General features: G+C 43.7%; 1 protein-coding gene across 4 annotated transcripts in view; it reads left to right on the top strand.

Annotated features, from left to right (window-relative positions):
- Positions 1 to 25,185, top strand: part of RAD54B (RAD54 homolog B) — a 62,619-nt gene that overhangs the window by 17,299 nt on the left and 20,135 nt on the right. For 2 of the 4 annotated variants that reach the window (XM_084849118.1, XM_084849115.1), the window contains exons 4-6: positions 13,540 to 13,731; positions 15,243 to 15,356; positions 16,814 to 16,976. In XM_084849118.1, coding sequence (XP_084705244.1) covers positions 13,540 to 13,731; positions 15,243 to 15,356; positions 16,814 to 16,976 — 469 coding nt within the window. Of the gene's footprint in view, positions 1 to 13,539; positions 13,732 to 15,242; positions 15,528 to 16,813; positions 16,977 to 25,185 lie in introns of all 4 variants that reach the window. The other 2 variants (XM_084849114.1, XM_084849116.1) reach the window with 1 other exon arrangement.

The raw sequence follows: 25,185 nt of genomic DNA on the forward strand, positions 1-25,185 counted from the left end.
TTCCATTTACTCCAGGGGTGGGGAACCTGTGGCCTCCAGATGTTGCTGGACTACATCTCCCATCATCCCTGGCCTTTGGCTATGCTGTCTGGAGATGTCCCAACAACATCAGGAGGGCCATAGGTTCTTTACCTCTGTTTTAGGACTCAATCCTATGCACGTTCAGACAAAAAAAACCTCCTATAACTTCCAGCATTCTCCAGCCAACCTTGCTTTCTGTCTAAACATATATAGGATTGAGCCCCTTAGGGTGCAATCCTGTGTATATTTAGACAGACAAACGGTCTTATAACTCCCAGCATTCCCCAGCCAGCATGGCTGCCTGGGGAACGCTGGGAGCTGTAGGACTTTTTTCTGTCTAAACTTGCATAGGATTGAGCTGTTAGTCTGTTAAAGTAAAACTGAAGACAGTGCTCGGCATTTTCAGGTCTACGTTTATGCATCATTTCAGTCTGCAGCTACTGGTGCATAATTAACTTGTGGAATTCCTCACCAGAGGATGTTGTGATGGCCATTACCATAAAATGGCTTTCAGAAGGATTAGATGCATTCATGGAAGGTATATCTGTTGATCACTACTATCCATGAAGCCCAGGAACACAAATGTTAAAACAAAGAAAGGATGCATCTCCATCTTGCTGTGGGCAGTCAGCTGGCGTGAAGTAGGACTGATACACACAATTGCCAACTGGAAATTCTGCACCCGTATTGGGGCATTGACCTGGCATCCTCTGCCTACCACCGTACTTGTATGTTACAAAAAATGATGCATGGCTTACCTGCATGCATCCATACTTGTGTACATTCAAGTCTTGAGAGCCTCCCACTAGAGAGAGAGTTTTCATAAATGTTTGAAGCCATGGGGGAGAGAAAAATCTTCCATGCATTTTTGGGGAAAACTGAAATATTTTCAAAGGTTGCAGTCAAACACTCTATACCCACTTTGTGTGCTGAATTATCATTGGAGTTTTTTCAGAGTCACCCTCCCAGCCCAGTTTCAGTTTTTTTCCCCTCGGCTATCAGCATTCCATGAGCACTGATCATGCTTAGTCCTTATTGGACAGTGTTTGGGTTTTTTTTATTTAGGGATTTTTCTAAAAGAAAAATTATATATCTGCAAAGCTTGGAAATTATGTATCTACAGCCCCTGAGTCTGCTGATACCTCCCTTTTGTGCATGGTTGTTGCTGTTTTGACAACAGAAGTGATGGTGCTCTGAGAACTGAATCGGAATTAGAATATAGGATGATAACATTTCTAATCAAACCTAAACTAATCTTGTATTGTAAGATCATGATCTATATTGCGTGTACTGCTACATAAATTGTGCTGTTCGGTATATTTATGAAATGAGACTTAAACGTGCATAAAACCAAAGCCTTTATAAAAAATTACGAGATATACCTTCTTCTGCCCTCAAGATGTTTTGGACCTCGACTCCCATCAGCCTGAGCCAGCATGGCCAGCGATCAAGAATGTTGGGAGTTGTGCAAAACATCTGGCGTGCACCAATCTGCGGAAGGCTGAACAAGGCTTTTGAATGTCGCTGTCTCTTCGATGTACACTGCTTAATGGCCTGCCTATCTGTTTGTAAAGCTGCTAGCTTCTGCTTGTCTAGCACTTCCAGCTGGACCAGTTTCCTGCTTGTAGTCTCTTGCATTTGGCTCTTGTTCAGGGAGACTCACCTCCTAGATAGTAATTCTCCTGTGTCTGTTACGTGCAAAAAAGGTTATTACCATGTAAAGTAAGAGACGGGGAAAGAGAAGATTACTTCCAGGTAATCCTGTTTGGTTTAGTCCTTTCATCCTTTATCCTTCTTACCTTCACTTAGGGAGCATTGCTGGAATTATTTTCCCCCCACAACTGCATTCTTTTTTCCTTTTGTTTAGTTCTTTCCTCCTTGAAATAAATTGGCTTTAATAGTCTGTAAACAATTTAGAAGCCCTTTGTTTTCATAATAGGCCAGAGACTTAAACATTAGAAAGCGCCCAACATTGTCTTGATCAATAGTGCAAATAGGGTTAGTTACCAGTGAGAAAAACGTGTAGCATTCTCCCATAAACTCCACAACCCTTTAGAGTGAAAACATTTATTTGTTTAAAATATTTGTGCAGTCCTTCTGCACTCATGGCAGGCTACAGCAATTCCTAACATCTGTGTAGTATCATAAAAATGGCATGTAAAATATCATTAAAGTAACACAACAAAGCTGCAGAAAGCAGCAGCAGCAGAATTTAACCCCGCCTAATAATTCTCAATACCAAGTTAGCCAAAGCTTCCTTAAAGAAGAAAGTCTTTAAACCACTTCTGGTTGCTTCTTCAAACCTACTTGGAAGGATACAGCCTTGGGGTCCCTGTCAAAATGGCCCTGCACTTCTCTCAGACCAATCTGATCTTGCGCAACAATGGTACACAAAGTAGGGCGCCAGTAGGTCTTAGTTGATGAGGGGACACATATGGGAAAGGGTGGTCTCTGAGATATGTAGGTCCTAGGTCATCAGCTGTTTCATTTCTGACTGTTCCTTCCTTCTAACTACCACTCTGGTTCTCTACTGAAAAAATTAATGCAGGTTAGAATTAATTAATTAGAATAATGCATTAACAGATGGGTAGAAATTTTGCTTTTACCACTTTTGAATCACCCCAGTTGGGAATCCAGAAAAGTGATGTACAGTATATTTAAAATGGCACTGATTCATGTTGAACGATCTTGAGTATTACACCCTTTATGATATTAAACTCACAGTTGCTTAGAGGAACACATAAGTTCTAAGAAGAGTGAACCAAATGTTCAGTTAGGCACTGTACAGACTATCATTTCTGAAGAACAGTGGGATCAACTTTCCCTTTAATGCTAGTATAGCTGTAGTCCTAATCCACCATTAGTAACTTGAAAACTGTGCAAGTGAAATGGGGGTATTAAGTGAATCTTGCTGAATGAGAGAAAGCATTCATATCTTAATTCAGGCCCATACCATTCACTTAAGTCATAAAACTGACTAGCCTAGCTTGCAAGCAATTTCTGATCCAGTCAATTTCCATCCTAAGGGAAACTTCCAAAAAAGAAAAGAAAATGTTGTGGAATTATGGAGCTTATTTTTTTAAAGAGTTAGATATATGAATACACATGCATCCTTTCATGTCCATTTTAGAAATAAAAAAGATATGAAGATAAGTGGCTGGATCTTTCTGGGTCTGTGTGTTTTATTGTTTACAGAGCCCCCCCTGTTCCTGGCTGACTACCTGCAGCCCAACTGGCTGCTGGGACTATTTAGTGAGCTTGCCTGGAAATCCAGGCAGGTTTTGCTACAGGAATCCAAACCTTTCAGATAGAGGGGTTGGAATTGTGACCATCAGGCTGGTACCTGGAGCTGTCCTTAGCTTGGTTGCCTTGAGTTTGGCATGCATTAAAGGCTGTTGGATGTGCTTAGGCACTCCGGTATGGACTTGTTTCTGTTTGTTATTTGGACTAGTTTTAGTTCCTGATTTTGAGGTTGAGTCCTGCCAGCATTTCGTTGCTGTTTCCTCAAGAAGTTTCTGGAGAATTGCAAAAACCTTCAGAACTGGCAGGACCAGGCCAAGACATTTTGCTACCTGAGAGGAAGTATAAGATCGTATCCCCTTTCCATTCCGTGTACAGAAGCCAACGGGATGAGCAGCTGAATCTTACTTCACTACCAGCTTACTTCACTACCAGTCAGCCACTAGAACTGCAACAGCCTGAGGCTAATTTAGGGGCCTAGGACAGGTTGTGTGGCATATACCGCTCTGTCCTCCCAACAGAGGGGAACAGCCAAGGAGTTTGGGAGGCTGCCATTGCTTTCCTGCCAGCATCTGCTGCCCGAAGCAGTCACCTCACTCTGCCTAATGGTAGGACTGGCCCTGAGAACAATATTAATCAGAGACCACGGTGCGATAGAGAAAATGAGCACGCGTACTGTAATAAGTTTGGGTCCATATCTTAAGAAGATAACATGGTGGTTTTATTAAATAGAATTACAACAACAAACAGTTCTTTGCTGGAGCTCCCTCGGCCAGTCCCAGTTCTACCCCCTCACCCCACTCTCCAGGGATCATCTCCAAATTCCCATCCCAATGTTTCTTGTAAGGAAATGTCTCTAAATTACTACAATCACTACACGTACTCTGGGTCATGGCAGCTCCAGGAGACTGCTTCTGTCTCTCTCACAGTGTCTTCACACAGTAATTGTATATAGTGCCTGGATAACTGGTGGCTGTGGTCTAGAGGCTGGTAGTCAGGTTGCGTGGGTGGAATCCCTTTTAAGGCTTGTTCTGTGGTCAGTCAAGGGCAAGGAAAGGTTCATGACACAGAAAATGGTTCTGAGCAGTCAAGAAAGAATGGGAGTCAGAAGCTGGAGAAGAAGTCAGGCAGGTTGAAGCAGGGCTGACTTGCCAGACATAGGGCAGTGACACTGTCAAAGGCTGAGTCTGGTTATAATTCCAACAATGCTGAATACCATGGTTAGGCAGTCTTCAGGCTTGTGGGATGTACTTTGTTTTCTTTACTAGAACTCTGAGATCTACCAACCAGAACCAGGTGCAAAAGGCATATGCTTAGAATTAAAGAATTATGAGCCCAGGGATTTGTTTTGAGTACCAGAACTGAATGGGGTTCACAGTCCTTACACCACACACAAATCCACTCCTGGTCACCCCAAGCTTTCTTCATTTCAGCAGTATAATTTGGCCGTGGGTGGCGGGGAGTAATTTTATTGCTGCTGTTAAATAATTGGGTGTCAGGAATCCTTGCTGATCTACTGCAAATCTCCCAGAGATCTACCAGTAGAGCCAGGGCATCTTTTGTTGTCTGCACCATCCGTTCAGCTTGGCCATTTGCTTGGGGATGATGAGGTGCAATGGTGACAGCCTGAGTAAGGTTCTTGTCCGCAAATGTTTTAAATTCAGCAGATGTAAAAGCAGTCTCATTGTCTGAGACTATAGTATCAGGCAACCCATGGGTTGCAAATAAATGGCGCAGTGCTGTGATTGTTGCAGCGGCTGTTTGTGATGGTGCTAAGACTACTTCAGGCCACTTCGAGTAAGAACCTATCACAACTGAGAAGTTTTTTCCTTGAAATGGTCCTGCAAAATCAATATGGATTCTTGACCAAGGCTTCTTGGTCACTTCCTATGGAAAGATAGATGCCCATGGTGGATTGTGCCTAGTGGCTTGAATAGTTTTTTTCAATATCTGAGTCAATACTGGGCCACCAGACATAGCTCCTGGCCAATGCTTTTATACAAACGATCCAGGATGAGCTGCATGCAGCGTGGTCAAGATGGTTTGATTACCCTTATCTGGAATAACAACATGGTTTCCCCATAGCAGACATCCCTTATGGGCAGTCATCTCATGCTGACAGCATTTGAATGGCTTAAATTCCTGTGGCAGTTCCTCATCCGGCCATCCCCTCCAGCCCCAGTTTAAAACACAAGCCAGTACAGGATCTCGAGCAGTCAGCCTAGCAATTTGCTCAGCCTGAAGAGGTGGGTCAGGAAGGGCTTCGAGTATCAAGGCTTCCAGTGGAGGAGGTACAACAAAATCTGGAATCTGAAGTGGTACCCGACTCAATCCATCAAATAGCTATTGCCTTTCCTGGCTTGTAGACAAGTGTATGATCATAAGCATTGAGAAGAATGCTCCAACGCTGTATGCGGGGTGATATTGTTGCACTGCATATTATTACATACAACACAGAATCGTGAGGTTCCTTGCCACAGACCTTCTGAATGTGACATAGCTGTTGAGTTTCATCACCCTGTAGATAAGCAATTCCATGAGACGCTAGGCGGAGTGACTCTTTGTTATAGTTCCTTGGCCTTGTGCTAACAGATTTTGAACGGCAGACTCGCTCAAGGTGGCCCTTCTTCTTGCAAAACCTGCACTCAGCATCCTTGAATCTACACAGAGAGTGCTGATGTGGTTGTCCACAGCTTAAGCAGGAATAGGTAAGCCAGGGCCTATCTGCAGATTTTATAGAGGGTGCATTTCTTGCATTCTGTTGATGCTGCCCAGAATTCTCTGCTGAGAGTGGCATTTACATCATCTGCATCTCTCTGTAGTTCTGTGACATATAGCGAGTGATGCAGTCTTACTGGCTAATGCCTTTTTGTGAGCCCTTGCAAATGTCAAGTTTGGCTCAGACAGGAGGCGTCATTGGAGTGCTTCATCATAAACCCCACAAACAAGGCGATCCCTCAACATATCCTCCAGAAAATGTATCCCCGATAACCCTAAAAGTTCATCAAATGTCTTAGTTTTGGGTAAGGCGGGAGCAGAGAGGGATTATTATCTTATTATGGCAAATTTCTGTGGCCCACAAACAGTTAAGAGGACAGCTCACTTTGTTCAGCATTGTTCTTATTTGCTTCACATAGAATGAAAGCTGTTCTGCATAAGAATCCTGAAAGCAGGTTGACTAACATCAAACTCTTCCATACCTCCAAAAGCAGCCTGTTGATTTTAATTCTCTTAAAAATCACACACACACAGGAGTTGCTCAAGTTCTTAAGTGGGTCTAGCTGACTGCTTACCAGTTACCTGCATAAATGGATTCACAGTCCTTGCTGCCTGTATAGCTCTCAGGATCCCACCTTCTTCACCACAAAATGTTGTATAGGTAGAGGGAATGACTGTAAGACTCAGCAGGCCTTAACCACAGCTGTTTTTTAATTCAGCACACTCAGAAGTGACCATTTAGCAGAACCCACTGTTGCTACTCCCAGCTCTACAGGAGCTGCCAAGGTTCAAAACAATAACTAAACCACAGTGCCCGCCCCCCAGGATACATAACAATGTATGAGTTAGTTTGCTCATAAAATTATCATATTTTAAAATGTTTAAAAGTAAACTCAGTTAATAAATTATTGCATGAATAGATTAGAACTACATTAAATGACTGCTACAGCATCAGAAACACAGGACTCTAGAACAAGATCCAAGCTGTCAAGAATGCACATTCACTGTCAAGAAAGCACAATAGTGACTCTGCTCACATGTTGGGAAACTGAGCATAAATGTCTGTCAGTAAAATATATTTTAGATCAATAATTTTAATAAGGAATGAAAGAACTAACTAGGCTGAGAATCTTACAGAGAGAATTAAAAAATTTTCCCCATGGCTTCATTATTTCAAGTCATTTTACATCCCTAGTCTTTCTATAAAAGTGTTCATATTACATAGTTTTTAGAAATCGTTGTGGGGGAGTAAAGGCTGGGTAACAATAAATAAATACTTTGTCTTAAATTCTAAAAGAAAATATTCCATAATCGAAAGCTGGTCAATTTTTCCAATTTTTTGGAAAAGAACAAAAATGGTCCTGGGGAAAAAAATAAATTTCCACAACTTTTTCTGTTTTGTTTTTTTCCAGGCCTTCACATCTCTAATTAGAATAGATTATTAACCCAATATAGATAGCAGTAGCTCAGACATCATACTACTTCAGTGCACAATGATGATTTCACATAAAATAAAACCAAGTTACATTTCAATGTGTGTGTAATTTGTCTAACTGTGCTTTGTTTGAATCTGGATTAGCACAAAGGTTCTCAAACGTTCTAGCCCCAGGGCCCACTTGAGAGAGCTGAAAATTACTGAGGCCCACTTGTCACAAAATGGTGACAGATGGAGGTGGAGTTTGGCATAATCAGCTAGCAATTGCTAATATAATTTTTTTATATATATCTAATCCCTCTTTGCAAATTGCTAAACTCTTTGACACAGCTGTTTCAAGTTAAGTACAAACATTGGCTCTGAAGATATCATGACTCAGCCTCCCCATTTTGGGAAGAATTTGCTGATCTAAAAGCTCTAAGTCTGGGCTTCCAACAAATTGCCCATGGACACCTCTCTTGGCCCCCACCAGGCTCTCTGCCTCTCTTTATTAATTTAATTTCGTGAGATTATTATTATTATTATTTAACTGAGATTTCCATACTGCAAAAGAAAGTGCTGTCCTTTGTTTGGGTTGCAAATCTTTATTCAGGTTCCAAAGAGTTGTTTTGTATTTTGGAGCTCAAACTTACACTTCTACCTTTCACTTAGATCCTTGGGCTTGTTACTTTTCTATTAGTCTCACCAATAGGCCTTCGGGGAAACAAGTGTTTTGTGACGGGCCATGCCCACCATGGTGGCCATTTTATGAATGAACAAGCACTTCCATGGCAGCCATTTTTTAACAGTGCCTGTGACACTCTCTCAAGATTCCAAATTTGCCAACTGACCCCAAAACCGTTTATTTTATATTGTTTTCCTCCTTCCCTCACATGCCCCTCAAAATCTTCTAACCCATCTTCTGTTATTTCATCTCCCCTTCTTTCACACTTAACTTGTATCCTTCCCCAACTGCCATGTTATTTATCCCTCCCTCCCGCTGCTTTTACATTAACTTCATTCTATAACAACTTCTGTCTCATAACCCCTTTCTTTTTATTCCCAGTTTTTAAAAATTATTATTGTTGTTAGCCTTGCTAACTATTAGCTTTGCTAACTATTATCCTTGCCGTCTTACCAACTCCCACTGTCACACCTACCTATGCAGTGTGCATGGTGTGGCCATAGCACAGGGTGGTCAAGCAAAGAGGCACTGGGCTGTCTGCAGTACTGAGACTCACCTGAAAGCTGGCTCAGAATGGGTCCTGATCTACAGTTTGAAGAAACACTGGATTAGCGAGTTTTTGAAACCTTGCACTAAAGTAAGGTCCCTGTTCATAGAAAAGACTCTCTGCTAGGGCAGAACATTTTTTTTTTATAGAGATACCTCTGCACAATCCCTGTTAAATTTGGTCTCTCCTATTGTTTTCCTGCTTGAATTATTGAACGGATTGCATTTATGTAAATCGGGCTTATGTAATGCAGTTTGGAAAGGTTACGTCTTGCCCTTCCAAGAATGTCTTCGGCTTGTCTATAAGTAATTGCTCCTGCGTAACACATGAGAACACTAAAAAATATGAATAATCTTTCAGACTTCATCTTCCAAGGTAATCCCACACATGTTAAACAGGCAAGCCTGTTTAAATTATGTAGATAGGGAGTACTGGAATAAACTATGTTTCAGATCCACTGCAGAGGATATGATTGTGTTTTATGGAGATGTGCCCTTTGAAAAAGAAAAATAACAACACAGTTTGTTGTGAATTAATATTATGCAGATTATCAGTAAATGCTCCAACAACCCGGAATGAAACCAAGAAAGCAAAGAGGTTGATCTGAAGTAGATTGCCAGCAATGTGCTAGAATTAAATGTTACTATTAAGTATTCATAATATTAATTCTCCCTACTTAATGTTTGCAAGGATGTCTGCCAGCAATGCGCTGAAATTAAATATTAAAAATTAAGTATTCATGGTGTTAATTCTCCCTGCTTAAAGTTTGCATGGACTTCTGCAATCTATTTGGGCTTCTTTGCTGTTGTAAGCCGCGGCAAAGCTTTTAGTAGTTTAGTTTGGGCTGGAAAAACTCACTCTCAGGAGTGTGGGGGTAAACTGTAAGTTATTATTATTTTGCTTTTTTCTATTCCTCCTTTAAAGATAGTTTTTTTTCCAAGTCTGTCCACAAGTAAAATCAAAATATTAATAAAATAACAATGTTAGGCTCCTTCCCACAGGAGCAGTTGTTGTAGGTTGGTTGGTTGGGGCTGGGGGGATGACGACAGTCCAACTGGAGCAGGCTCTGAGGCAGGCATGGGGATGTCAGGGGCTCCTTGGAGGCCTCTCTCAGTCTAATCCAGTAGCCAAGTCCAGACACAGACAAAGGGATTCCTTTCAAAATTTTATTCTTCTTTTACAACTTAACAACTATACCATTTGCAACTAGATCTGAGCAGCATAGTACCTATGCCCTAAGTTGGAACAGTTGGTCCCCGTTTGAAAGGGAATTACTGGCAGACCCCTGAACTTAAGGACTAGGGAGAGTCCCTCCCCTTTTCCCTTGGAGCCTCTGGGTGCAGCTGTTGTTTGCGCGCCAACCTGGCACTACGCCTCCTTTCCGCGCCCTCCATCTGGCGCCGCTCTCTGCGTCTGCGTCGCGCATCCACCAAGTCTGCTATCTGTGCTTGGTCACTCCCTGGACTGCTAACTAAACTAGGAATGCTGGTGGGAGGAATCTCCATCAGCTGTTGGTCCTGGGAAAGAGGAGCGCACTCCTCTCCCAGGAGCGACTGCTCTTCCTCAGAATCAGAACTACTCTGGGATTCTGTGGGCTCAGTGTCCACCCTGACAGGGGAATCTGTGGTCCTCCAGATGTTGTTGGACTGCACCTCCCATCATCCCTCATTGCCGTCATTGGCATGCTGACCAGGGCTGATGGGAGTTGCAGTCCATGGGCCCCACATTCACCACAGGTTTTCTTTACCTGTCCCCCTCAATCACATTTTCATCCCCACAGGGCAGTAATAGATTGCAAATCATTAGAAAATGCCCTGAAGGTTGGCATATGGGATTTAGCTGCATGCTTTTTGTTAACTCTGATGTGCAGTGCATGCCAAAATCCCATTAACTGCTTTGGAAACTCACCCATTTGTTTATATTGCGAGTAAGCTTCGCCTTTCAATATTGTAATGTTATGTGTGTGCTCTGTGTCTGACAATGAAAGAAAACCTGTCAAACAGAAAATGAGCTACAATGACCATTTTACAGTAATAACGTAATACAGAAACCTCATTTTTAAGTTGCATTGGTCAGTCCGTGGTCATTTTTTTAAAATACAAAAAAATGCTGCTGCAGTGTGAACAAGAGATACTGGCTGGTGTAAATGGTCAATTTGGATGATATTTGAATTGGTCCAGTGCTTGATCTAGAAAACTGCACCATTTAGTTTTATTCAGCTAGGTGAAGTTGTATGCTGTCATAAAGTAAATGAGCCATGATTCAGACATTTTTGATTGGCTGCACTGACCACACAAGTTCCCATTTTAAGATAAACTATATACAAACTCAATGTTTCTGTTGCGTTTGTTGTGTAATTCTTACTTCATTCTTTATCCATTATACACCTTTGCATCTGGAAGAACCTCTTTCTTATATTTCAAGGTATTATGTGTTTGGGGCTGGTCTAGAGCAGGGGCTCGGAACCTTAGGCCTGGGGGCCAAATCTGGCCCCCCAGGGTTCCCAGCGGGCCACACCCCTTTCCCTCAACCACCGATTGTTTGGTGGTTTCCCAGCATTAATGCACCTTTCCCCCCATTCTCAATGGTTGAAATGCCTCTTCTAAGGCTTAGTTACTGTCAGTAAAAGCTTTAATCTACACTCTGCTGCTCTCAGGCTGAAAGAGATTCCTCACCCCTGGTCTAGACTCTAGAGAGCCTCTCAAGGGACTCTCACAGCTCAGTGCTTCTGATTGCAAAGAGGGTCAGGATCCGCTCCAGCTGTGCAGTTCTTGAAAAGACAGCTCATAGCTAGTAACATATGGCACTGGAGACTGGTGGCTCTGCTTCACACCTTGGATAGCTCCTTTAGAGTTCTGACTGGTTCTGGCTGCAACATGGAGCAGATTACTGCCCTACTGACATCAGAGCCATCAGACTCCACTGACATTCGGTTGATGTGTTTCTTTGGGAGCTGGGATGGGCCACGAAAGCATAGGTGATGGGCAGAGATGACCCATCTTTTCTCCCCGCTCCATAGACTATTCTGGAGAGGGCCTTACCTTTCTCTCAGCCCGCCCTAAGAAATGTGCTACGTGAGAATGGAGTGAGAACAATAGAAGCAAATGAAGTCTCTGTGTGTAACCTTCAGTCTGCGCTGGAACTGGATCTGAAAAGGAGTCCAAGAGATGGCTGCAGGAACTCCTATGGCACGATAGGTTCCCCTGCACGTCTCATGGGGAGCAGGAATGTGTTGGAATGTTAATGGTGTGAACACTCATCTTATGCTCAGCTGCTATATATGTGTAAATACACCTTATATCGTAGGCGCACTGTAAGTCTCCAGTGACCTCCTTCTAAGGACACTGAACACCGAGGGAGTGCTAGAACCCCTGAAACTTCTCACTGCTCAGAAGTGGGGTGCACACACGTAAGGATGGTTATTTCCCTGAGGCAGCTTTCCCCAACTTGGTGGCCTCCAGATGTGTTGGACTACAACTCCCATGATCCCCAGCTACATGGGCATAGTGCTGATTGAGTGATACTCCATGCTTGGATGCAGTGTCACCAAGACATCCTTCCACCTTGTATCTCTCTGTTTCTTTATCTCGCTATGTGTATGCATGTGTGTACTATATATAAGTGTGCGTGCATATGTATTTTTATACACACACCCCACTTGGTTACTCACGAACACAGTTCATGGAGAAAAATCAACTCTAATGAAAGGTTTAACTTAACTAACTGCGTTTATTGAAACGTTCAAAGTGTTACATCTTTTATCTTTACAAAACTTCCGTAAAAATATAATGTTCTTGTCGTAAACTCCAGGGCAGCCAATGTAACATCCTTTTCCTGGTCCATCAACAACTTGAATCTTGAGGTTTGCCAATGAGCGCCCATGACTCATGGCAACATAGAGCCCTTCATGATTTGTTTTCAGGCTGTATGTTACTGGCGTATCATTGTACTTTGGCCTGCACCTGTGTTTATAAAGGTGTACAGAGACTTTTAAATGTTACTTTGTTAAATTTAACAGCTAGAGACTACCTCTCTGAGCAATAACTACACTTTGACTGGGTTACTTTTAACTGTAGGTGTCTCTTAATCCCTTCATGATTTGTTTACAGGCCGTATGTTACTGGCATATTGTAGTGCTTTGGCCTGCACCTCTGTTTATAAAGGTATACAGATACTTTTTTTGTTCATATTTCATTTTGCTCCGATTTGGAATTAATTATGTTTGTGTAATTATACTTTACTTTTTGGATATTAAAAATAAAACTTTATAGTACATTGTTATAGAATATAGCCTAATTCTTTAAAAAAAAGCATTATGGATATAAATACACGCTTGACTTTGAATTATAGTGAAAACTGTTGTTATTCATGGAGTCTGTGTGTTCCAATGAAGTGTGTTTCATGAGAGTTGGTCAATGGGAAGGCAGTCAAAAAGAGATGACCAACTAACTCCCGACATTGAATTAATGACTGAATAAAATAAATAAATGCATGAACATTCATGCAGTGTTTAACTGTAGCCTTCTGGACTGATGTAACTGTTTACTCCAGAAGGTTCTCCCTGCAAGAACTTGCAGGTTAATGGCTAGGCAACTTTTTTTTTCTTTTCTTTTTAAAAAACAGAGGCGTACAGCCTCCCTCAACCTGGTACACTCTAGATATGTTGGACTACAACTACATAGCTGGCTGGGGAATGCTGGGAATTGTAGTCCAACCCATCTGGAGGACACCAGCTTGAGGAGCACTGACCTCCCTGACACATGAGAGAGGGGCAAGATTGACGGCTGGGCTAGTATTCAGTTTGCTGGTCCGCACAGCTCTCAGTTCATTTGCAACCCTGGGCTCACCCTGCAGCTGAGGGACCCGCTCGCCATAAGCTCTCCTTTTTCTGTTCTGTTGTCTTCATCCTTACAGGTCCAGCATGGATGGTGGCAACAGAAGTAGCAGGACAGCAAGAGGAGCCCAGCTGCCTCACAAAATACTTCAGCGTAGTATGGTGCAAGGCCTCAAAGAAGAAACACAAGAAGTGGGAAGGGGATGCTGTTCTGATTGTGAAAGGGAAGCTAGTGACATTAAAGGATATGGAAGGCAAAGACATTGGAAGAGGTAATGCAAGTCAGAATGTAACTGTGATGCCTGAAATTCAGGCATTAACTTTGCATGTGTGTTGGAATAAAATGAAAGTTATTGCCATAGTCTGAACTGTAAGGAGCTAAGAAATGTTATGGTGGAAACTTTGGCAGTGATTGGCTGAACTGCCCTGGTGTCCTGGAGAGGCAGGACAGGCAGATGGGTCTCTGGATGCTATTTGCTGAGCTAGTTGCTCAGATCCAAGAGAGAAGGGCAAGGCAGGCACATGGGCTTGGGAAAGGAGGGATAAACAAGTGAGGGGCCTGAGGCGGAAGCTTCCAAGAGACCTAGGGAATGATTATTGAGACCTGGGAGAGATCCAGAGGAATGTGGAGAAAAAAAGGCCAGAGAAAGGAGCCTGAGAGGGGATCTGAGAGAGAAAAGGGCCAGTAAGGAAAAGACACACATGACCAGGAGCTGTAGAGACAGTGCCTGATATGAAATAACTAACCAGTTCTTTCACCGCAGGCTTCTAGTAATTTTTCATACCTCAATTTGTTTATACTTTCATTGATAAATCCAAAAACAACAGAATCTTGTGGCACCTTAAAAACTAACACATTTGTTCTGACATAAGCTTTTGTGGAATGTAGTCCACTTCATCAGATCCATGAAGTATTATGGAGAGTTTCAGATTTATATACAGTACATGTTGGAGGGGTGGGTGGGGTGGAATTGTGAACAGTGAGGTCAGAAGGAAATTAAATGCCAAAAATGCTGAGAGTGGCTGATGTTATTAACAGTAGTCATTCACAGTGCAGTTGTTGCTGATAACACAAACATCCTCGCACTAGGTAAGCCAGATGAACACATGTAGTGTGGTAATAATCCTTTATCACAATTTAGGCCTCTGGAAATAAAATTAAACTCACTGATTAATTCTAATTCAGCAGTCTCTCATTGAGCTTCCCAGGACACACTAACTGGATTTGGACAATCGTGACAGGAAAAGAAGCCATCGTGGCTTCTCTTCCCGCCCCTGCGTGTAACCATCATTTGCATAATTCCCCCACAATGCAGTCTGGGTTGGCGTGTCATCCGAACCCGGTGTGCAGTGTGGTGGGCATGGCTTCATGCCCACCCTACAACCCACAATGTGCAGTAGGGGTTGTAGGGTGGGGATGAAGCCACCCCTGCTGCGCTACGCTCAGACAACATGCCAGCCTGCCCTGCATCATGGGGGATTATGCAAATGGCAGTTGTATGTGCAGGGGTGGTGGGAGAAGCCACGATGGCTTCTTATCCCGTTGCGGTCGTCCAAACAAGCTCTGTCACTGACCTTAAAGTGGCCACTGTGGACTAGAAGAACGTCAAAGCAAGTTTAGAGTGAGAGCATTCAGTTTCTATTTGAATTTAAAGAGAATGCAGCCATAGTCCTTAGACAGGGTGCCTGCAGTTTCTCTGGTTCCCTTTCCTTGATATATTTGTATTTTGATTATTATTTTATTTTATTTTCATCTTGGCTTAACATTTGTGATCTCTCTTAGGTGCTGGATACAAAGCCAAAGACCTGGAAAATCTTGATGAAGGCCAAACTCTGATGATTGGAGGCAAAGAAATTGAAGTGATGGGTGTAATCCCAGAAGAGGACTTCAGAAGTGGCAAGTGTTTTCAGTGTGGTGTGGTGACTGCAGAGGATGTTTGGAATTTCCCACAAGCTACTGCAAAGCCATTCTGTAACCCTCTCAAAAATGTCTGCAAACCCAGCATGAAAGGAAATTTTCCCAAAGTCTCCCAGAACTATAAACCACGTCATGATCCATGCACACCAAGTGAGGCTTTTAAAATTTTATCCATGTCAGTTTGTTTTTTTCCCTCTGTTTTTTTCCTCTTCTGAAGGAGCTGAATAAGTAACCAAGATCTAGACTTTTTCTGCCCTCCCCCATTCAGTATATCAGAACTAGGCTGGATTTCTACAAGAAATGTGCAAAGGTTTGAAAGCACATCACTAGTAACTGTTAATGACTTTAAAGGCACAATCATATGCATGTTTAGGTAGAAAAAGGTCCTACAACTCCCAGCATTCCCCAGCCAGCATGTAGGACTTTTTTTTCTGTCTAAACATGCATAAGATTGTGATGTGCAACTAGATAACGTGTCCCCCCACCTCTGATTAATTCAGGAGGATGCCATCTTTTTTGCCACAGGGATAAGACAACCATACAATAGCCTATATAGTCCTTCATAGCTTGAGGCAAGTTACCGCTCAAGAAAAAGTCAGTCTTGGCCACTAATTTTGTTTTAGGGACCATTGTTGCTGGCTTACAGGAAAGGACTAAGATCCCTTCAACACGTCTCTAAGCAAACCTTTTGGCCCCAAAGAATATGGGGTTAAATAGGAAAGTTTGAGAGTTCATACCATTACACACTAGATTTTGAACCATTATAAACTCTCAGGTTTAGTATTAGCTAAAAGTGCTGGGGGAACTATTTGGCCAACACATTGGGTCTTAGAGCAAGAGATTCAGTGTCTTCAACATGCCATTGGTGATACCATAAATTATTATGCCTGTCTTATATCACATTCTATCTGTGTCTTTAAGTATGGGTCATTCAGTTAGATGGTACACACAAATAAAACCACAATATAAAAGCTGTTATTACAAAGCTTTGGGAGTCCGCGTAACAAACTGGAATTCAATTTCGAACTAGGTCTGAACAAACCCAACTTGAAATGACTAGGACTTGCTTTAAGGACTGTCGTAGAATTTCCATTCATTACAGTGGGACAGGTGTAGGTTTGAGGGTATTGCATCCTAATAAATTATCGAGTATCACTTTGCACCTCAGAATTCCTGTTGTATATTATACACTTTATTTTCCTTAGTGAATGTTATGTAAATAGCTTTCGCAGTTGTTTTGATGTGAATATTAAACAATCACTTGTTACTCTGTTGGTTTACTTAATCTGAAAATTAAACGCATAACAGGGTTTTCATACTGTTGTTTGGATTTAGCAAACCTTGCATGGTGTTTTCATTTTTCCCATAGAAAGCAAGTAGCTTTTGCTTAATAAGTAATCATTTTGCATTTACAATACCTGTGTCTGAAATTTCAGATTCCTTGGTCATGCCACGCCCATCCCCAAACCACCTGCGGATGTTCAATAGGTCAGGCTTGCCAGTTGTGGATGTCGTCATGGACCCTTACATTGTAAACCACCTTCGCCCACACCAGCGAGAAGGAATCGTATTTCTTTATGAATGCATGACGGGAATGAGGTAAAAGGAGAATAATTTTGTACTTATTAATTGTGCAAACAAAAGCTTCCAGCCATCTGTAGTAAATCATAAAATTGGGCAGAAATGGGAACATGGGAAGCTGCCTTATACCGAGTCAGACCGTTGGTCCATCAAGTCCAGTACTGTCGACACTGACTGGCAGCGGCTCTCCAGGGTTTCAGGCAGGATCCTTTCTCCTACCTGGAGAAGCTGGGGATTGAACCCGGGACCTTCTGCGTGCAAAGCAGCTGCTTTACCACTGAGCTACAGGCCCTCCCCACTTCTTACTTTTCACTTTAATCAGTCCTAGAATCTTGGAGTTTTTTTGGAGTGGCAGAAATCTCCAAAGATTATTGAGAACTGGCCTGCACGTTCACGTTATCAGGGGCATGCTACGGAGCAGGGGTGGGCAACTTTCAGCTGTCAAGGGGGGCACACCCCTGCTCCCGCCATGCTGCTCAGTTTTCCAGGAGCCTCTCAGGAGCACAATTTTGCTGGAAAACAAGGTGCACGCTCCCTGTGTACCTTGCTTAAAACAAACTTTCAGGGATTTTTGCTGCAACTGTGCTGCTGAATTTCAGCGGCAAATTCCATGGTGAGCGGATGGGGGGGGGTCACAAAAACATTGAGGGAGTGCATGTGGCCCACGAACCACATGTGGCCCACCCCTGCGATAGAAAACGGCATCATTGTGGCAAGGTCTCTGCCTACCCAGCTGCAACGTTTGCAGGTCCTTACCGAACATGGCGATGTTATACCCCTGCTCCTCCTCCACATGCAGGCTGGCCACTGGGCACCAGCACAAAATGGCTACTCCAGGAGGTGTAACTAGCTGCAAAGGACAAGCATGCTGCCCCAAAGACTGCGTACAAGACAGAGGTTGGAGCTAAGCCTCAACACAGTAAATAACTCCTTTGAGACCCCTGTTTTCAGTGGCAACAGAGACCTATTTCACAGAAGGCAAACTCTTTTCCTCTACTCCCTCTCTAAGCCAGCCAACTCATTCCACCCCATCTCTTTTTCTCTCGCTCTGGACCACCACCCATACTCTCTCTCTCACACACACACACACACATGCGCGCGCACACACCTCACACATACCCCGCATGCCTCATCCATCCATTCACATCCATACAAGCACCCTATGTATCCATCATGCGTCCATGCATACACACATCTCCCTCCCTTCTCCATAGTGCAAGCACATGAAAACCCACACACACTCTTTTTCAGAGTCCCTCCAAAATCCTTACTGGACCCTCTCTTTCTCTCTCTCTCTCTCTCTCTCACACACAGACACACACACACACACACACGCATGCAGCCCCCATCCATTCAGACATACAAGCACACTACCCTCCCCAACCCCCAGGTTTTCCCCAGCTGGCTCCCCAGCCCCCACTGGCTCCTTGCTGCTCTCCCCCCTCCCTGCTGGCTTCCCTAACCCCTCTATGCTTACCACTGCCCTTCCTAACTCCTCCACCAATTTAGGAGAGAGAAATGCCAGGAGTCCCTTTTCCTTTTTCCTTGCTTTTCTTAGTGGCTGGGCGCACTACAGAGAAAAGCGCTGGCCTGCAGCCACCAACTATCTTTATTTCTTAAGGAAGTCTCTGAGCCCCACTGTGTAGCTGGGAGGCATTAATGGAAAATGGAGATGGCAGCGGCTGGAGGCCCTCACTTTGCTTTCATGCAATCCCAGCTGCTGGTAAGAAAATTACTTAATTAAAGAAAAGTGGGAAGGGTAAGTCACCTTGTTGTTGTTGTTGTTCAGTCGTTCAGTCGTGTCCGACTCTTCGTGACCCCATGGACCATAGCACGCCAGGCCTTCCTGTCCTGCGCTTTCTCCCGGAGTGTGCTCAAGTTCATATTCATTGCATCGGTGATGCTATCTAGCCATCTCATCCTCTGTCGTCCCCTCCTCCTTTTGCCTTCAGTCTTTCCCAGCATCAGGGTCTTTTCCAGAGAGTTTTCTCTTCGCATTAGGGGGCCAAAATATTTGAGCTTCAGCTTCAGGATCTGTCCTTCCAATGAGCACTCAGGGTTGATTTCCTTTAGGATGGACTGATTTGACCTCCTTGCAGTCCAGGGGACTCGTAAGAGTCTTCTCCAGCACCACAGTTCGAAAGCATCAACTCTTCAGAGCTCAGCCTTCCTTATAGTCCAGCTCTCACAGCCATACATTACTACAGGGAAAACCATAGCTTTGATTAGACGGACCTTTGTCGGCAAGGTGATGTCTCTGCTTCTTACTATGCTGTCTAGGTTTGCCATAGCTTTCCTCCCAAGGAGCAAGCGTCTTTTAATTTCATGGCTACAGTCACCGTCTGTGGTGATCTTGGAGCCCAAGAAAGTAAAATCTGTCACTGCTTCCATTTCTTCCCCTTCTATATGCCAGGAAGCGATGGGGCCAGATGCCATGATCTTCGTTTTTTTAATGTTGAGTTTCAAACCAGCTTTTGCACTCTCCTCTTTCACCCTCAACAAAAGGCTCTTTAGATCCTCTTCGCTTTCTGCCATTAGGGTGGTATCGTCTGCATATCGGAGGTTGTTGATAATTCTCCCAGCAATCTTAATTCCGACCTGTGATTCATCCCACCCAGCGTTTCTCATGATGTACTCTGCATATAAGTTAAATAAGCCGGGTGACAATATGCAGCCTTGTCGTACTCCTTTCCCAATTTTGAATCACTCGGTTGTTCCATGTCTGGTTCTTACTGTTGCTTCTTGACCCTCGTACAGGTTTCTCAGGAGACAGGTAAGGTGGTCTGGTACTCCCATCACTTTAAGAATTTGCCACAGTTTGTTGTGATCCACACAATCAAAGGCTTTAGTGTAGTCAATGAAGCAGAAATAGACGTTTTTCTGGAATTCTCTTGCTTTCTCCACGATCCAGCGAACGTTGGTGATTTGATCTCTAGTTCCTCTGCCTCTTCGAAACCCAGCTTGTACTTCCAGTAGTTCTCGGTTCGCATACTGCTGAAGCCTAGCTTGTAGGATTTTGAGCATCACCTTGCAGGCATGTGAAATGAGCGCAATTGTGCGGTAGTTTGAACACTCTTTGGCATTGCCCTTCTTTGGAATTGGAATGTAAACTGACCTTTTCCAGTCTTGCGGCCATTGTTGAGTGTTCCAAATTTGTTGGCATATTGAATGCAGCACTTTAACAGCATCATCTTTTAGGATTTTAAATAGCTCAGCTGGAATACTGTCATCTCCGCTAGCTTTGTTGTTAGTAATGCTTCCTAAGGCCCACTTGACTTCACTCTCGAGGATGTCCGGCTCAAGTTCAGTGACCCCACTATCATGGCTATCAGGGACATTCAGATCTTTCCTGTATAGTTATTCTGTGTATTCTTTCCACCTCTTCTTAATCTCATCTGCTTCTGTTAGGTCCCTGCCTTCTTTGTCCTTGATCATGCCCGTCTTTGCACAAAACGTTCCCTTGAGATCTCCAATTTTCTTGAAGAGATCTCTAGTCTTTCCCATTCTGTTGTTTTCCTCGATTTCTTTGCATTGTTCATTTAAGAAGGCCTTCTTGTCTCTCCTTGCTATTCTCTGGAACTCTGCATTCAGTTGGATATATCTTCCCCTTTCTCCCTTGCTTTTCGCTTCCCTTCTTTCTTCAGCTACTTGTAAAGCCTCATCAGACAGCCACTTGGCTTTCTTGCATTTCTTTTTCTTTGGGATGGATTTCATTGCTGCCTGCTGAACAATGTTACGGACCTCCGTCCATAGTTCCTCAGGCACTCTGTCTATCAGGTCTAATCCCTGAAATCTATTCCTCACATCCACTGTATATTCATCAGGGATATGATTTAGGTCATATCTGAATGGTTTAGTGGTTTTCCCTACGTTCTTCAATTTAAGCCGAAATTTTGCAACAAGAAGCTCATGATCTGAGCCACAGTCAGCTCCAGGTCTTGTTTTGACTGACTGTATAGAGCTTCTCCATCTTTGGCTGCAAAGGACATAATCAATCTGATTTCGATATTGACCATCTGGTGATGTCCATGTGTAGAGTCGCCTCTTGTGCTGTTGGAAAAGAGTGTTTGCTATGATCAGCGGGTTCTCCTGGCAAAACTCTATTAGCTTTTGTCCTGCTTCATTTTGTACACCAAGGCCATGCCTGCCTGTTATCCCGGTGATTTCTTGACTTCCTACTTTAGCATTCCAATCCCCTCTGATGAAGAGGACATCTTTTTTTGGTGTTAGTTCTAGAAGGTGTTGTAGGTCTTCATAGAACCGATCAATCTCAGCTTCTTCGGCCTCAGTGGTTGGGGCATAGACTTGAATTACTGTGATGTTGAATGGTTTGCCTTGGATTCATACTGAGATCATTCTATCGTTTTTAAGATTGTACCCCAGTACTGCTTTTCCCACCCTTTTGTTGACTATGAGTGCTACTCCATTTCTTCTAAGGGATTCTTGCCCACAATAGTAGATATGATGGTCACCTGAATTAAATTCGCCCATGCCTGTCCATTTTAGTTCGCTGATTCCCAAGATGTCGATGTTCAATCTTGCCATCTCATGTTTGACCACCTCTAGCTTACCTTGATTCATTGATCTGACATTCCAGGTTCCTAAACAATATTGTTCTTTACAGCATCGGATTTTCTTTTCACCACCAGACACATCCACAGCTGAGTGTCCTGTCGGCTTTGGCCCAGCCGCTTCACTCTTTCTGAAGAGTGAAATCTTTCTACTTGGAAGATACCAATGCTACTTGGAAATACCCTCTGCTCTTCCCCAGTAGTATATTGGACACCTTCCAACCTGAGGGTCTCATCTTCCAGGGTCATATCTTTTAGCCTTGTGATATGTTCCATGGGGTTTTCTTGGCAAGGATACTGGAGTGGGTTGCCATTTCCTTCTCCAGTGGACCACATTTTGTCAGAACTCTCTGCCATGACCTGTCCATCTTGGGTGGCCCTGCACGGCATAGCTTATGGCTTCACTGAGTTACGCAAGCCCCTTCGCCACAACAAGGCAGTGATCCATGAAGGGGAAGTCACCTTAGCAGGCACCAGGAAAGGTATTCAGGGGCACACTGGTGCCTGTGGGCACTACGTTGTCTGCCCCCACTTCAGAAGAACCTCTTACTCCGTTGGAGGATATACGCAAGCTGGTTAATTGGCCCCAATGTAGCCCTGGCAGATAATTCTGTTGAATTGCACTCAGACCAGCTACAGCAGGATGTTTCTGTTGATGAATAATGCAACAGATTCTCCCTTAGCAAATTCTACCTTCAGTGAAGTGGTTAACTCACTTGAGATAAATGCAACACATTATGTATTAACCGGGAAGTTAGTGAGCAAGCCCTTTGCTGAAATTGAAGACATCATGCAAATGTTACCTAATGGTTCCATGCAATTTACTGTACCCAGCTCTGTAATTGAATTAGGAATGTTAAGTACCAATGAGAAAGCCATGAAGAAAAGACGAAGCAAAGATATCGATTCACGTTTAGCTAGCGCAGCCATCTCATTCTCTCGTCAAAAAGGGTTGGGAGAGCTTTTGCCAAAATTAGAAGCTTTCTGCAAAATTGATTCAGGATTTGGAAGGGATAACTATAGTTTCTGCTGTGATGGAAGCATTTAAGTTAAGCTTCCTTGACCTGGTGCCCTCCAGATGTACTGGACTGCAAGTCCCATCATTCCAATGGCTATGCTAGCTGGGAATCATGGGTTTTGGAGTCCAACACATCTGGAGGGCACCAGGCTGATTTAAGTCCACCTTGGGGCTTCTGGATCACCCTTTTTATTTATTATTATAGTTATATACCACCTTTTCCCCTCTTACAAAGAACCCAAGGTGGTTTACATGGTCCTTCTACACTCCATTTCATCCCCACAACAATCCTGTGAGGGACGTTAGGCTGAGAGACAGTGACTGGCCCGAAGTCACCCAGTGAGTTTCATGGCCAGGTAGGGACAAGAACCTGGATCTCCTGATTCCCAGTCCAGCACACTACGCCACACTGGCTCTTCCTCAATCTTCCCCTCAATACATGGAGTATATGCTCCAGAAGTGATTCTACAGTTAATGGCTCTGGATCCAGAGAAACATCAGCAGAAGAGGGTGGGCAGAAGGTGCTCTTTTTTGGGCACTTCCTCCTCAGCCCCCTGTACTGCAGCCCACCCCATTCAGGAGGGTTTCCTGACCTTCAGGAGAGGCTTTTGAAGGGGCAGGAAATAATCTTCCTTTCTCCCCTGCTTGGGATCTAAGCCAGCATACGGGGCTGAAATCTTGGGTGCAACAGAGGCAGACTAAGTGGAAATTCCATAGAATAAATTTGAAGAGTTGTTTGCAGCACACTCCCTGGAAACACCTGCTGCATATATTAGAATGGAAGTAGGATTTATACTGGTCATGCTATGCATTTTCATGCTACATTTTCTTTATTATTTGACATTACAAAGAACAGAAGACAGCACCCCCCATCCCCCGCCCAATGCCTGCTGGAGCAGATAAACTGCAGAAACTGGAATAATTGATTTTTGTATGAAACAAATGCATGCATTTGGTACAGACATTTCTAATTTCTAATGACTTAGATGAGGAGGTGCAGGGAATGCTGATCAGATTTGCAGATGACACAAAATTGGGCGGGATAGCTAATACCTTGGAAGACAGAAACAAAATTCAAAGTGATCTGGATAGACTGGAGCGCTGGGCAGAAAACAACAGAATGACCTTTAATCGGGAGAAATGCCAAGTTCTGCACCTAGGAAAAAGAAACCAAATGCACAGTTACAAGACGGGGGATACGTGGCTCAACCACACTACAAGCGAGAAGGATCTTGGAATTGTTGTCGATCACAAGCTGAATATGAGCCAACAATGTGATGTGGCTGCAAAAAAGTCAAATGCTATTTTGGGCTGCATTAATAGAAGCATAGCTTCCAAATCCCAGGAAGTACTAGTTCCCCTCTACTCAGCACTGGTTAGGCCTCATCTGGAGTACCGCCTTGAGTTCCTTGCGAGAGGGAGAAAGGCGGGGTATAAATGCAATAAATAAATAAATAATAAATAAAATACTGTGTCAAGTTCTGGGCACCACACTTTAAGAAGGATGCAGACAAACTGGAGAGGGTTCAGAGGAGGGCAACGAAGATGATCAGGGGACTGGAAACAAAGCCTTATGAAGAGAGCCTGAAAGAACTGGGCATGTTGAGCCTTGAGAAGAGAAGACTGAGGGGTGATATGATAGTGCTCTTCAAGTACTTGAAAGGTTGTCACAGAGAGGAAGGCCAGGATCTCGTCTCGATGATCTCAGAATGCAGGACAAGGAATAATGGGCTCAAGTTACAGGAAGCCAGATTGTGGCTGAACATCAGGAAAAACCTCCTGACTGTTAGAGCAATATGACAATGGAACCAATTATCTAGGGAGGTGGTGGGCTGTCCCACACTGCAGGCATTCAAGACGAGGCTGGACAGCCATCTGTCAGGGATGCTCTGACTTGGATTCCTGCATTGAGCAGGGGGTTGGACTCGATGGCCTTGTAGGCCCCTTCCAACCCTACTACTATTCTATGATTCTATGATTCTATTCTAATTTAACAACCCAGCGCATGGAACAGATACATAAATATATTAGCAATGGATTGAGGGAGCTTTATGCTTTGCAGAATATAGAGCTGATTACATGCTTGATGTTTTTGCTGTATTCTGTAGCTTACATTGTGTGCTTCCAGATGAAGCTTTTATTGTGCAATTGCCCTTTCTCATTCACTGAATTTTATGAAGCATCCAGACAGCATCTTCCATTTCTAACCCTTCCGTGTTTTCCCACTGGTTTTTCCATCTTTTTTTTTTCTTGCCACAAAGAATCGGTTAAGGAGGAACATATGGATGAGCTGCACAATTCCTTCTGATAGGTAGTGCTAGGAGCTGTTTGTCCGGAAGTGTCCTAAATTAATGCGCAAACCTCCCCATCCTCCCACCCTGCGTTTTTTACTAGATAGGGTTCTTTGCCTGTTTTTTGCCTGATGTGCTTCAGAGGGGGGGGGGAAGGAGGCTGGCCTCAGGATAGCTCGTATCCTTTCCTCTCCAGTCTCCCAGTCTCCCAGTCTCCTCCCCTCCCCGCCCACCAGAATGCCCCCTTTTCCCCCTCTCCGAGGTTGTTTTTCTGACCTCAGGGAGCAGCCAGCACAGTCCTTTCCGCACTGATTGTGAGGGAGCAGAGTCGGGGGGTGATATCTCCG

Source organism: Heloderma suspectum, chromosome 4, assembly GCF_057233095.1.
Source record: "Heloderma suspectum isolate Gila_16-S chromosome 4, 16-S_ref, whole genome shotgun sequence".
Taxonomy (NCBI): domain Eukaryota; kingdom Metazoa; phylum Chordata; class Lepidosauria; order Squamata; family Helodermatidae; genus Heloderma; species Heloderma suspectum.